Here is a 12,090-nt window from a genome sequence, read left to right as displayed (position 1 = left end):
CAACATTTCATATGAATGGAACCAAAGTAGAGTGTCTGTCCACAGTGGGGCCCTCGCGCAGCCTCAGGGAAGTGGCCTCCCTGTGAGCAGAGGAATGGAGAGCACAGCAGCTCTCAGAGGAGGTAAGGGAGGAGACCCAGGAGGAGGGTAAGCCCTGAGGATGGCGTCTGAGACCTTGCACAGCCTTTTCCATAATGAGACGAAGGAGGCCCTGCCTCGCTTTCATAATGGAATCACTTTGACGCTTCCCATTGTTTTTCGGATGAAGGTGCTGACCCACAGAGAAGTTCAGCATCTTATCGAAGGTCATGGCAAAGTACCAGCCAGAGCCCACACAGTATCCACATACTTATAAACGTAAGGTTCAATGGAGCAACATGCAAAAGTCTGCTCTTCTTTTCCTGTAGTGAGAACTCCGAAGATAGAAAGCAGTCTGCAAATAATTTTTGGTTTGGGGGGAAAGATTTTTTCAGAAGACAAGAGAACCAGGAAGAGAAAAGGGGATGGGGTGTGGGAGAGCTAGCTTGGAAGGCCACAGCATCAATTCCTGGGGCACCCTCCCTGGTAAGGTGTGCGAGCTTTCTCAGGGAAACCCTGCAAGAATGGATTTCTGACCCATTCTGGATTTATCCTGAAAAGTGAATGAAGAATAATAGCAGCAAGACCCAGCACTTACACAGCGCTTAGGGTATGCCTAACAGCCCTCTGAGGCTAAATGCATTTAGTACTCTCTTACCTTTACCATACTCTCTGTGCCTCAGTTTTCTAATCTGTCAAATAGATAATAATAGTATCTGCCTCATAGGGTTATAGTGCCTGGCATATAAGGACTCAGTGACTGTTAGCTGACACCGCCTCTCTATATAATTATCACCTTTACTCTCAGGAAAGGGCTAGACATTCAGCCACTCCAAGAACATTGCAGGTGACTCAGGATGCATATGTGATCAAGGACAGCATAGTTATGACCCATTTCTAAGAGCTGTGCATTTTCTGAGTCACAGTCATCAGCCAAAGGGAGGGGTCTTTGGCAGCATTCCTGGCAGCATTGGAACTGACAGTGGAGAATTTTGCAGCAAAGAGAACCAGAGCACATGTAGGCTGGGGCACAGTTTCCCCAGGATCACACCTTTAGGCTTTTGTGAATTCTGCCTACAAATCAAGGACCTGCAGGTCAGGAGAGTTAGGGTTAAAATGTGCCCATCAGGACCAGTGCAAACTCTGGCTAAATTACTGGTGGGGAGCTTCCATGCCTGGGAGCTATGCAGCCTTGGCAAAAAGTATTCACAGCTCCTCCTACTCCTCAGATAAGCACTTGGGCCATTCCAGGCCGAGCTATTCCAAGAAGGACTCCGTGGGAGAGAGGAGGAAAGTTTTAGAGAATATGGAAATGCTCCCCTCCCCTGAGGAACTCACTACTTACTGACTTGTATGTGTGCATGTGTGTATCTGTGTTCTGGGTGTGCGATGGTTGTGAGGTGGGGGGGAGTGGGGAGGTAGGTGAGGGCTCCATTCTATGAGCTCCTTTGCCAGACGTCGTTCTTTTGTGTAAAAGTTGGGTGTTAATCACTAGCATTCTACAGGCTCCCTCTGCCCTCTGGTCTCCGTGTCCCTCTAGGAAGTGGTGCAGAAACCCTGCTGCGCAGCCCATGACCTTGGATCAGCCTGTGAAAGGTCCTCTAGTGGTCCTGTAGCTGGTGCTCCTTTACGTTTGGTAAAACGTGTCATTAAAAGACCTCAGGTTCTCATTAAACTTTTTAAAAATCTGTATTGGGGGCATGATCAGGCTATCTGAAGGGTCCTAATCAGGTAGGCAAATCCTCTGCAATGGAAACTGAATTCATCCATCCATCCATCCATCCATCCATCCATCCATCCATCCATTCATTCACTCAGGCATTACCTGAGCATCACTGGTCGGCCATCTGTGCGCTGAGTGCTGGGAAGACGAATAAGTCAGCCCCACTGCCCTCCGCCCTCCACCCTTCCAGGAGCTCACATGTAGCCTGCAGTTAGGATGGGCATCTCAGGGATCGGTTACTAGCGGGAACAATAAATGGACCCTAAAACGGGCAGGAAAGGAGGGGAGGAGATTGAGAGGCAGGCGAAACAACTTTTTACGGTGGCCAGCTAAAGGTCAGAAGAAATCTGCAGGCGATTTCACTTTCTGCTTCTCCCGAAATCCAGAGAAAATGTGTTTTTGTTCTCTAGCCAAGGTCCGGAAGGGTAAGACCGCGATGGCTTTTAAATGCTTTGCGCGGACACCGTGGTTTGGCCCGCTGAGCCAGCGGCTTTGGTTTAGAGGATGTCCCTTAGAGGGCGCTGTTTGCCTGACTTTGAATGGAGTCGTGGACCAGCGTAAGCTGAGGCAACACCCCACGCCAGAGGGCGAGTGAAGGGATGTGTCTGCGCCTGGAGCCGCATACCCAAAAGCTTTCTCCAAACGAAAGACAAAAAGAGATTCACTCTGTGCACCTGGTTGTTCAAACCCAGCATCCCTGAATCTCAGGATGCGCTGTGAGTGCTGCCACCTCTCCCTGGTCAAAACGCGCGCGCATGCACACAACAACGCACCTGCATACCCCCTGGGCCGAGAGACACTGGGAAAACTTGGAACAAGAGAGTCAGGCTCACGTAGCGGCGCCGCAGGGTGCGAGGACGGCTGTGCTGGACTCTCGTCCCGCCAGCCTGGACCCCTTCCCCTCTGGGTCTAGTCCCAGAGTTTCGAACAGCCAAGATCCCACTGCCCCAGCCAGAACTTTCGGCGACGTCTGCCAGGTGCTTCCTTTACCGGGAGGTGAGCTTTTCTGCTTGCCTCACTTTAAAGGCGGCTTCCATGCGTCAGAACTTTGGGCAAGTTTACACTCATCCGCCTCGGACCGGAGAGCTCCCGCAACAAGCGCGCGCACTTGCAGTGGCCTCTCCGCCACATCCTCAGCCGCGTGGCTGGTGGGTGCGGGGGGTCCACCCCAACCTGCGTAGACCTACGCGCATCCAGCGCTCCTTGCAGTTGGGGAGAAAATGACTTCTGAGGGTCCAGCGCCAGTTAGGTGACTTTGGACCGGGCTCCTCCTCAGGACCCCATTTCCATCTATAAAACCCGAGCGTAAGATCCACCCTGCTGGAGTCTCAGGGCTGTGTTGGGTTCCAACTCAGATTTTGGATGGCACTGTATAGCGTTTTGCGTTCCAGTAAAACCCTGTACAAACTCAAGGGAGTAATAATAATGAGAATAATAATTGTATATGGAAGCACCATTTACAATGCTTCCAGGTTCCCAAAGCAAAAATAGGGTTCACGATTGTAGATGAATGTTTGCGGAAAAAAGCATTAAATGTGCCCATCGAGATTTGATGGGGGAGGTCTGAAGCTCCGGATCAGAAAATAAAATATACCCACTTCTCAACTGGGGAACCAGAGCGGTCGCAACTGCCAATGCAGGGCGGCCTTGAGTTAGGTGAGGGCTCGATCTAACGAAAAAGAAGACGATGGGGAGGCCAAGGGACCACAAAAGGACCTCGGGTGGATGGAAGCTCACAACGGGTAGTAAGGAGTGATGGCCAGTTTGCCACCTTTCTCTGAGGAGGCAAGGCACCCCACAAGCATTTCTGATTATTTGATGCTTAAATCTAGAGTCTTAAATGTCTGCCTTGAGGACTTCTCGTGCAACCTGGGGAGTCGTTTTTAAAGCCGATGGAGTAGAGTGAATGTCCGCGCAGCTATCCCTCAGAGGTCTGGCAGGTTTCTCTACGGACTTGGAGGCCGTCGGAGCGTACTGCGAGTGCCGCTGCTACGGTCACAGCCGAGGAAGGTCTGCTGTTGTGCCTTCGGTTCGCGGTGCCCCTATTAAAGCCAGCTCCAAACGTCAGCCGGAGAGACTTCCCGGGAAAAGGTGCTGTCTTTGGGGCCGCGGGTTCCGAGTTCACTGCCAAGCTTTAGGCCCCCGGTGGCCAGAAAAGAGGAGCCGAGCGCCCTTTCGAGCGTAGCCGTCGGAGCCGGGACGCCGCTGCCCCAACAGCCCCATTGAGTGACGCGCGGGCGTGAGCCCGTTCTGCGCACACACTCGGGTGCGCAGAGACGCGCGCCCACTCTTGCTCCAGGGAACAGGATCACTCTTCAGTTTCTCAGGGCCAAAGGCCAAGGCCACGCGGATTCCTGAGCCCGCTGACGCAGTGCATGGACTTACACCCGGATTCCCTTCCTATCGACTAGACGGTGGGTGGGGAACCCAAATCCTCCTCTTCGTTGCCGCGCCCTTAGCAGGCATTGGGGAAAATGCTGAGGCCGCCGGACCCCAAAGGGTAGGAAAGTGGTGAGTACGCCTGGGGCCGGAGATCGCGTCCTGCCTCCTGGGCGGGGGTTGCGTGGCTCTCCAGCTGCGTGGGGGCGGTGGGCCCCTGCCAAGCCCCTGGGGGCGGGGGAGCGGCAGCTGCAAGCGCGGATAACCCCGAGGTGACCCGGGCGGGCCTGGCCCGCCCCTTCCCCCTCCCGCAAGCCGGGCTGCTGGAAGCGGGTCCCTGAGCTGCGGGGGGGCAGGGGGGGAGGAGGGAGGCGCAGGCTCCCAGCGCTGCGGCTGTCAGTGCGCTCCGGGGCCGGGGCGCCACCGGCTCCACGTCCCTCGCTCGCCTCCGGCGCTCGCCGGAGCGCTCCGAGTGCCTCTTTAGTGGGAGCCAATATCCTTTTGTGCTAATAGGCTTGTCCTCATTTGCTGCCTAATTGGACTATATAAAGCCAATAACAGGCGGGCTCTTATAGCCCGAAGCCAAAGCGCCAAAATCCAAGGGAAGGCGAGGAGGGGGCGGTGGCGGAGGCGGCTGCGGGGCCCGGGCTCGGCCGTGCCTTCGCCTGCCTAATCCCATTTGCCATTGTACGCGCCCAATCGCCGTATACTCCCCGCGTTTAACTTGGATGACATTTTGATTTCATCATTAGCATCCGGCGCCGGATTGACGCAGCCCCAAGCCGGGGACCGCTCCTGCCGCCTCCTCCCCGGGAGCAGCAGCCGCCGCCGAGCCGCCTTGCTCCCTTGGTGAAGCGGCAGGGCCGCTCCCCGCCCCTCAGCACCCCTCCCCCATGCGAACCCGCCCCAGCCGGGTCCTCACCCCGCCCTCCTGCCGCTGGATTTGCGCCCCGGGCGGCCCCCGACTTTGCGCCCCGTAGTTGAGTTCCGTTTATGGTCTGATTTCCGGCCGCCCGCCTGCTCGCCCGGCCGCCCGCCTGTCCCGCTCCCGCCCTCCCGGGGACCCGGAGGAGAGGGGACCATGCCGGAGCCCGGGCCGGACGCCCCCGGCACTGCTAGCGCGCAGCCACCTCCCGCGCCCAAGGAGTCCCCGTTCTCCATCAAGAACCTGCTCAACGGAGATCACCACCGGCCTCCCCCTAAGCCGCAGCCGCCCCCACGGACGCTCTTCGCTCCGGCCTCAGCCGCCGCCGCCGCCGCCGCCGCTGCCGCGGCGGCCAAGGGGGCCCTGGAGGGCGCCGCGGGCTTCGCGCTCTCGCAGGTGGGCGACCTGGCTTTCCCCCGCTTTGAGATCCCGGCACAGAGGTTTGCCCTGCCCGCGCACTACCTGGAGCGCTCCCCGGCCTGGTGGTACCCCTACACCCTGACCCCTGCCAGCGGCCACCTCCCGCGACCTGAAGGTACCGACCTCTCTTTAAACTTTCGTGTCCTCCCCGCCTGCGTGTCCCATCCCCGCCCAGCGCTGCCTCCCACCGCAGCCCTGGGACCCCCGCATCCTCCAACCCGTAGTTTGACCAACTTTCTCCGGCCCCTGGCTTTGCATCTCCGGGCTGTGCGCTCGGTTGCGCTGCCTGGGAATCCAGTCCCACTTGGTGAGAAAAGTGGAGTTGGAGCCCGGGGCGCAGGAGCTTCCGGGGAAAGTGGCCTCAGGCATGAATGGGGAGGATAATACTGGCGGCTGGGACTGGGGACTAGGCCTGGATGGAGGAAGTGACCTGGGCGGGCGCAAGCCAGAGGCGAATCTCTCCGTGGGCCCCAGGTGGGCATGCTGAAGGAAAGAAAGGGAGCTCTGTTTCCTGTCTTTGGGAGGAGTGGGGATCCCAGGACTCGACGCCCCTGTTATGGCTGAGCCGGGCAGGAGGCCAGCAGGAATGGTGAGGCCTCGAGGCCTGGGGCCCTGAGGCAGGTGCGGACCGAGCCTGCAGCCCCCAGGCGCGGGCCTCGCTGAAGGCTGTGTCGGTGTGCGTGTGTGTGCGTCCGTCTGTCTGTCTCTCCCCAGCATCGGAGAAGGCCCTCCTGCGAGACTCCTCCCCTGCTTCGGGCACAGACCGTGACTCCCCCGAGCCACTGCTCAAGGCCGACCCCGACCACAAGGAGCTGGACTCCAAGAGCCCGGACGAGATCATTCTGGAGGAGAGCGACTCGGAAGAAGGCAAGAAGGAGGGCGAGGCGCCGCCGGGCGCGGCCGGGACGAGCCTAGGGGCGGCGGCGGCGACGCCGGGAGCCGAGGACTGGAAGAAGGGCGCCGAAAGCCCGGAGAAGAAGCCCGCGTGCCGCAAGAAGAAGACGCGCACGGTCTTCTCGCGCAGCCAGGTCTTCCAGCTCGAGTCCACCTTCGACATGAAGCGCTACTTGAGCAGCTCAGAGCGCGCTGGTCTGGCCGCGTCGCTGCATCTCACCGAGACGCAGGTCAAGATCTGGTTCCAGAACCGCCGCAACAAGTGGAAGCGGCAGCTGGCGGCGGAGCTGGAGGCGGCCAACCTGAGCCACGCGGCGGCGCAGCGCATCGTGCGGGTGCCCATCCTCTACCACGAGAACTCTGCGGCCGAGGGCGCGGCGGCCGCGGCCGCGGGGGCCCCGGTGCCCGTCAGCCAGCCTCTGCTCACCTTCCCGCACCCCGTCTACTACTCGCACCCAGTGGTCTCGTCTGTGCCGCTGCTACGGCCCGTCTGAGGCCCGAGAGGGGTGGAGAAGGGAGCGCCCGGCCCCCTTCCCGACCCTGGAGGAGACTGGGCCGGGCCGAGGGCGCCAAGATGTCCAGCGGCCTTCGGGAACCAGGGCTTTGGCGCGCTGCCCCGGCCTCCCCTCTCCCAAATGGTAGCGTTTTGTAAGTATCTGCAATGCATTTTCGTGCAATTCACCCATAATGGATTTGAGGCGCTTCCCCTCTTACTTTTGGTTTTGGTTTATATTAAGAGAGAGCAGAAAAAAGATAAAATTCCCGGGTCAAATATTTCAGCCGAAAGCTTTTGTAATATGAGGAACCCTTCCCCAATATTTACGTTGCGCTGTGGCTTTTTGGTTTTGTTTTTATAGAAGGAAAATAAGGGCAAAAACCTGAACCCCTCTAGCTTATTCAGTTTCTATAGAACTATTTTCAGAAGGGGGGGGGAGAGAGAGAGAGAGAGAGAGAGAGAGAGAATTTACTCACACTGTAGTGCTTTTATTTCTGTGGTTCTTCCTCTCCACCCTCAATGGGTTATTCTCCCCAATTTTCAGAATCTGAGCAGTCTCTCATGAGAACCCCAGCTCAGGCTGCATTTCTCTCTGGCAAGGTCTGTGGCAGTTGACCTCTTCATCTGTCCTGCTTTGTGATGGAAAAATTCTCTAATTAAGTGCTTAAAGGGAAAAGACAAGACAGCCAAAAATCAGACTTCTGATTACTGAAACAGTTCCACATCTGGCCCAGCGTGAGTGGTCCTATTTATTAGTAGCCTTTTGGAAATTTCACTTGTTGGTAAATTATTATTAATAATATTTCTATTATTCTTCATTCCCTGTTTTGAGAGAGTGATTTCAATATTTAAAAACACCCTGTACCTTTTATTCCCTACCTTTTTGTTCTGCAGTAACGGTTGTACTTCTGACCTGTGCAATATTCTACAAAATTTCCCGAGGGCTCTGCTCTTCCTCCACGGAGAGAAGCAGACGTTTTCACTGTATAATCCCAGTCATTCGTTTAGGAAGGGAGAATCAAGAAGGAGAAAGGGGGGAAGGAAGGAAACAAGGATAGGCAGCAATGCTCAAAGGAGTAAGATAGGATGCTGGAGCGCTTTAAGTGAAGGACAATCAATTTAGGAGAATTTTAACTTATTTGATAAATGTACAGATTTCTTGTAAAATTCACCCTCAATTCTGTAGGGCTTCCTTGCTCTGCCATCCAATGTGTTTTCTTTCTGTGAGCTACACCTGTTGTTCTGCGATAGTTTGTCCCCCCTACCCCCACCCATCTCCCCACCTCTGCCCCAGTTCAGTCCCTTTTTAAAAAAAGAAAAACAGAAACAAAATATTGTTACACTAAATGTTGTCGTGAAATTGAATTAATTAAAAAGAAAAGCGAAGCGTTTCGTGTTGCCAGCGTGTGTAACTTTGGACGGTTTCCCCCAGAGCAGGTGTCTGGGAGACTCTTTCCTGCCTGGCTCTGGCTGCCTCTGCGCTCGCGGAGTCCGACCTAGACGCACACATCCCTATAATCTAGGAGGCGGCGGAGACAGAGGCGGCTTTGTTCGCAACCAGGGCCGGTCTCTCCCCTGTATCTTACCGGGCTTGAAAGGCCCTGCGAGCAGGGAAGAATGCGGGGCGGAAGGGGCGAGGACCTGGGCTTATCTAGTTTGCGAAATTGAGCCAAGCGGCAGCCACGAGCTCAGAGACAGCTGGTATTTCCGAACTGAGGGCTGCAGCCTCGCATTCCGTTCCCAGACCACAGTTCCTTCGGGAGCCGCGAGCTTCCGGGACGGACATCCCTGGGCACTCGGCAGCGGGCCTGAAGCGTGGCTGGCTCCGCGGGTAGTGGGGAGGTAAGAAGAGAGTGAACTTAGAGTTGAGATGAGGCCACAGGCGGATCGCGAAGTGCAGCTGGGAGAGCCCTGGCGGTGCGAGGGCAGCCCGGGAAAGCCAACCAGTCCTAGGGACCGCGGCTCCCAGATCCGGGACACAGCGGCCTCCGCAGGCCTTGAGGAACTGTGGGGAAGCTCGGGGGTGGGTGCAGTCCTGGTGTGTCCAGTGCCAGGGAACAGAGACCACCCGACTGTGGCTGCGACGACCGAAAGGATCTTGCCTCTTAACAGCGGGGCCCTTTACTGCGCACCGGCGCCCAACACATCAAGGGCAGCCTTTCTAGGTTTCCTGCCGCCGCCTGGAAGCGCAACGCTAGATGTTCCCACGCGCCTGCGGCGCGCCAGGCCACCGCGCTGGTGGTGGTGGGCCATCTGCCGAGGCGCGGCGCACGGGGAGCGGCTGGGGAGCGCGGGTCCGCCCGGCGGAAGCAGGTGCTTAGGCGCCCCTCGCCATCCCCGCGGCTCCCTGCCTTAGAGCATGGGGTCTGCAAGCCCAACTCCTGACAGGGCGCGGTTTGAAGCTGGGAAGCCAGAAGGGGGAGATGAGGAACCCGGAGACCGTGAAGACGGCGGAGAGCACACGCAGGGCGCGCCCACTGGGGAGCGCCTCCACGCGCTTCCAGTCCCTCTCCTAGTGCTTTGCTAGGTTTCTTAAACCCAATCGACGCAATTGATTCTACTATGGCCGAAACGTCCACTATCGTTTTCTATTGATAGGAAACTGCCCCAAATAAACTGGCATGAGTATTTATGGCAAAATTTTTAGTCTGGACCTCAGTGAAGATAGATCTCCCTTTATTCCCCTCTGGTTTGGAATAAAAACGAGGGCATGTGTTGTAAATGAAAAATAAACAGAAATTCGGGGTCAAAATATGTTGTTCCTTGTGTTACCTGCAAACATAGTGATGCCTTTTACTGTTGGCAATACTAACTGCAGGACAGGCCAATAACAGCTCATTAAAAATAATGTTGCAATAGCAAACACGTCCTTAGATTTTACAGCCAGGACACGATGTTATCAAACGCCAAGAAAATACTTTATTTCTGTTTGGATTCTAGAAAACGGTTCTTGACTGACCCAGTCTTTACAAAGTCGAGAAACAACTGGTTCTCCACACGCACAGTTTATCCTTTGTCCTGCTCCCTGCAGCCTCCCTTTCCCTCCCGTTGGGGAGGCCCCTCTGCCCTGGCAGACCCATTTCTCCCAGGAGCCACGGGTGCAGCGCCCTGGGGGTGGGGCGGATGCCGTCTGTGGCTGACGGCTTGTGTGAGCCTAGAAGCTGGCTCAGGCAGAAGACGTCTGCTTCCCTCCTGTCGGGTAGGATGGTGGTGTTTCTCACAGTGGAAGAGAAGGGGTTGAGCCAGGGTGCGGGACCAGGATCACCGAAGCTGTCCCACGCACGAAGCATCCTAGGCTCCACTGCAGGTCTTTCTGAGGCCTTCAGCGTAAGAGGCCAAGAAAGCAGTTGATGGGACCGTCACATCCCAACAGCTGGCTGGGATGATCCCCCCCCACACACACAGGAACATTCCCTCTCCGCTGCCTTTGCAGGGATTGCGGGGAGCTGCTGGAACCACTCACCAGAGGGGGTTATCTGGGGGAGTGAGGGTGCCTCCATGCAATTCCTCCAAGACTTCCCATCATGGAAAGCCAGTGTCTCCTGCCCTAGGACACTGAATAACATTCTCACAGTTTTATCCTTTCATCTTCCCTCCCTTCAGATGTGTAACCCAGCCTCCTGTCCTACCCTAACTTCAGATCCCTCCCTATCTGCACCCCTAATTAATCTTCAAGTCAGTGCAAATGGCATTGGTTTCCTGGCTGAATCTTTTCTGCATCACTCAAACAAACATACATACAAACAACATGTAGGATACACTCCTGCATGATACACACTCAACACACACACACACACTTTAGTTAGACCTCCTAACACACACCGTATTCAGGGGGTCCCAGTACACCCACACACATATGTTTTAAGCATCACAGCCATCGCTAATGCACAGTCGGGTACACCTTGTTTGAGGAGACCCTGGCAGCTGGGAGAACTGTGGGAAGAATGGGGCAGGGAGCGAGGTGGCCTTCCTGCCTCTGCTGCGCAAGCCTGAAACCCTTCCGGCAGGGATGCCTTGTGCTGCCTCCTCACAAACCACCTGGAACACACTAGCAGAGCCCGCCAACACCCCACTGTGGACCGCCGTACTCCTACGGGCCGGGACCTCATTCGGAGCTCGGGTCCCCACAGTGCCAGACTCGGTGACTCTGAGCGCCCGTCAGCGCCTCTGGGCCATGGGAGACCGCGGGGCTAGCGCGGGAGCTGTTTCTGTTGGCAACACAGATGTATTTCTTTTATTTGGTAGTAAATAGAGCTGGTGTGTGTACATTAAACAACAGCAAGACAGATATAAACTGCCCCCCCCCGCCGCCGCCACTGGGCACTCATTCTGAGCCGGGACGTCCCCTTGGTCAGCTCCCGGCACTCCAGAGCCCGAGGCCACGCGCGAGAAGCCCAGGGCGCTCTGCTCTCTTCACTCCAGGGCGCACGCTGGAGGGTAGAGCTGGGAGGAAGAGGAGACAAGAAGGTCGGTGGGCTTTGCTTTCTCTTCTACGGGCGCACCCTGGGCCACCTAAGGCCTGGGCGATGGGGGTTGTTGTCAGAACAATGGGGCCCAGAGGGCTGCGCAGCTTTGGCGAGGCCTCTTGTTGAGCTTCTTGGGCTGGGGCCAGGCGCTCCTGCTTCCGTCCCTCTGTGCGCGCGGGGCACCTGAACGTCCCTCGAGAGTGCATGCAGGGTCGCAAACTTTGCCCCGCTTGGCCCTGCCCGCCTCCAACACTTCATTTGCCCCACCTCTCGCGGTTGTCCACGCCCCGCGGCCCAGTGACATATCCAGGGGGCCGTTTTCCCTCAGCGATCCAAACATAGACTCCGCAGAGCAGCTAGGAAAAGACCTCTCTTACTGGGTCACCCCGACGGGGTCAGGGTACAAGAACCATGAACCCCGTACATGTCCTCACTTGGGGTCCAAAGCTCAGCAGGGCAAGCGCAGGAGATAGCGCCCCGAGGGGCACGTGTGAGCTGCGGGGCAGAGGCTGTCGCTGCAGCTCCTCCTCCCGGCTTCCCGCCCACTCTCTGCCAGCTACCCCGCCCAGCCTGCAGACCCTCCTTGGCTTTTGGGTACGAGCGATCTGTGCATGCATATCTGGAAGTGTGCACGCCGGTGTGTGCACGTGCGCCCGTCCGGGTGTGCAGGGCAGATGTTCACCTTTTGACCTACAAACGGTTGTAGGTG

The 12,090-nt window shown here is 56.9% G+C and overlaps 2 protein-coding genes across 2 annotated transcripts in view; both read left to right on the top strand.

Annotated features, from left to right (window-relative positions):
- Positions 1 to 5,261: 5,261 nt before the first annotated feature.
- On the top strand, positions 5,262 to 9,543 carry HMX3 (H6 family homeobox 3). Its single transcript, XM_019669165.1, has 2 exons — positions 5,262 to 5,640; positions 6,240 to 9,543. Exons 1-2 carry the CDS (start codon positions 5,262 to 5,264, stop codon positions 6,911 to 6,913), a joined length of 1,053 nt encoding a protein of 350 aa, XP_019524710.1. The 3' UTR covers positions 6,914 to 9,543.
- Positions 9,544 to 11,244: 1,701 nt separating this feature from the next.
- HMX2 (H6 family homeobox 2) overlaps positions 11,245 to 12,090 on the top strand; it is an 8,448-nt gene continuing 7,602 nt past the window's right edge. The window contains exon 1 of the mRNA XM_019669158.1: positions 11,245 to 11,382. The gene's annotated coding sequence lies outside the window, so the exon portion shown is untranslated. The remainder of the gene's footprint in view (positions 11,383 to 12,090) is intronic.

This window comes from Hipposideros armiger, unplaced genomic scaffold (assembly GCF_001890085.2).
Source record: "Hipposideros armiger isolate ML-2016 unplaced genomic scaffold, ASM189008v1 scaffold_549, whole genome shotgun sequence".
Classification (NCBI taxonomy): Eukaryota; Metazoa; Chordata; class Mammalia; order Chiroptera; family Hipposideridae; genus Hipposideros; species Hipposideros armiger.
This window is presented reverse-complemented; position numbering and strand designations above follow the sequence as displayed.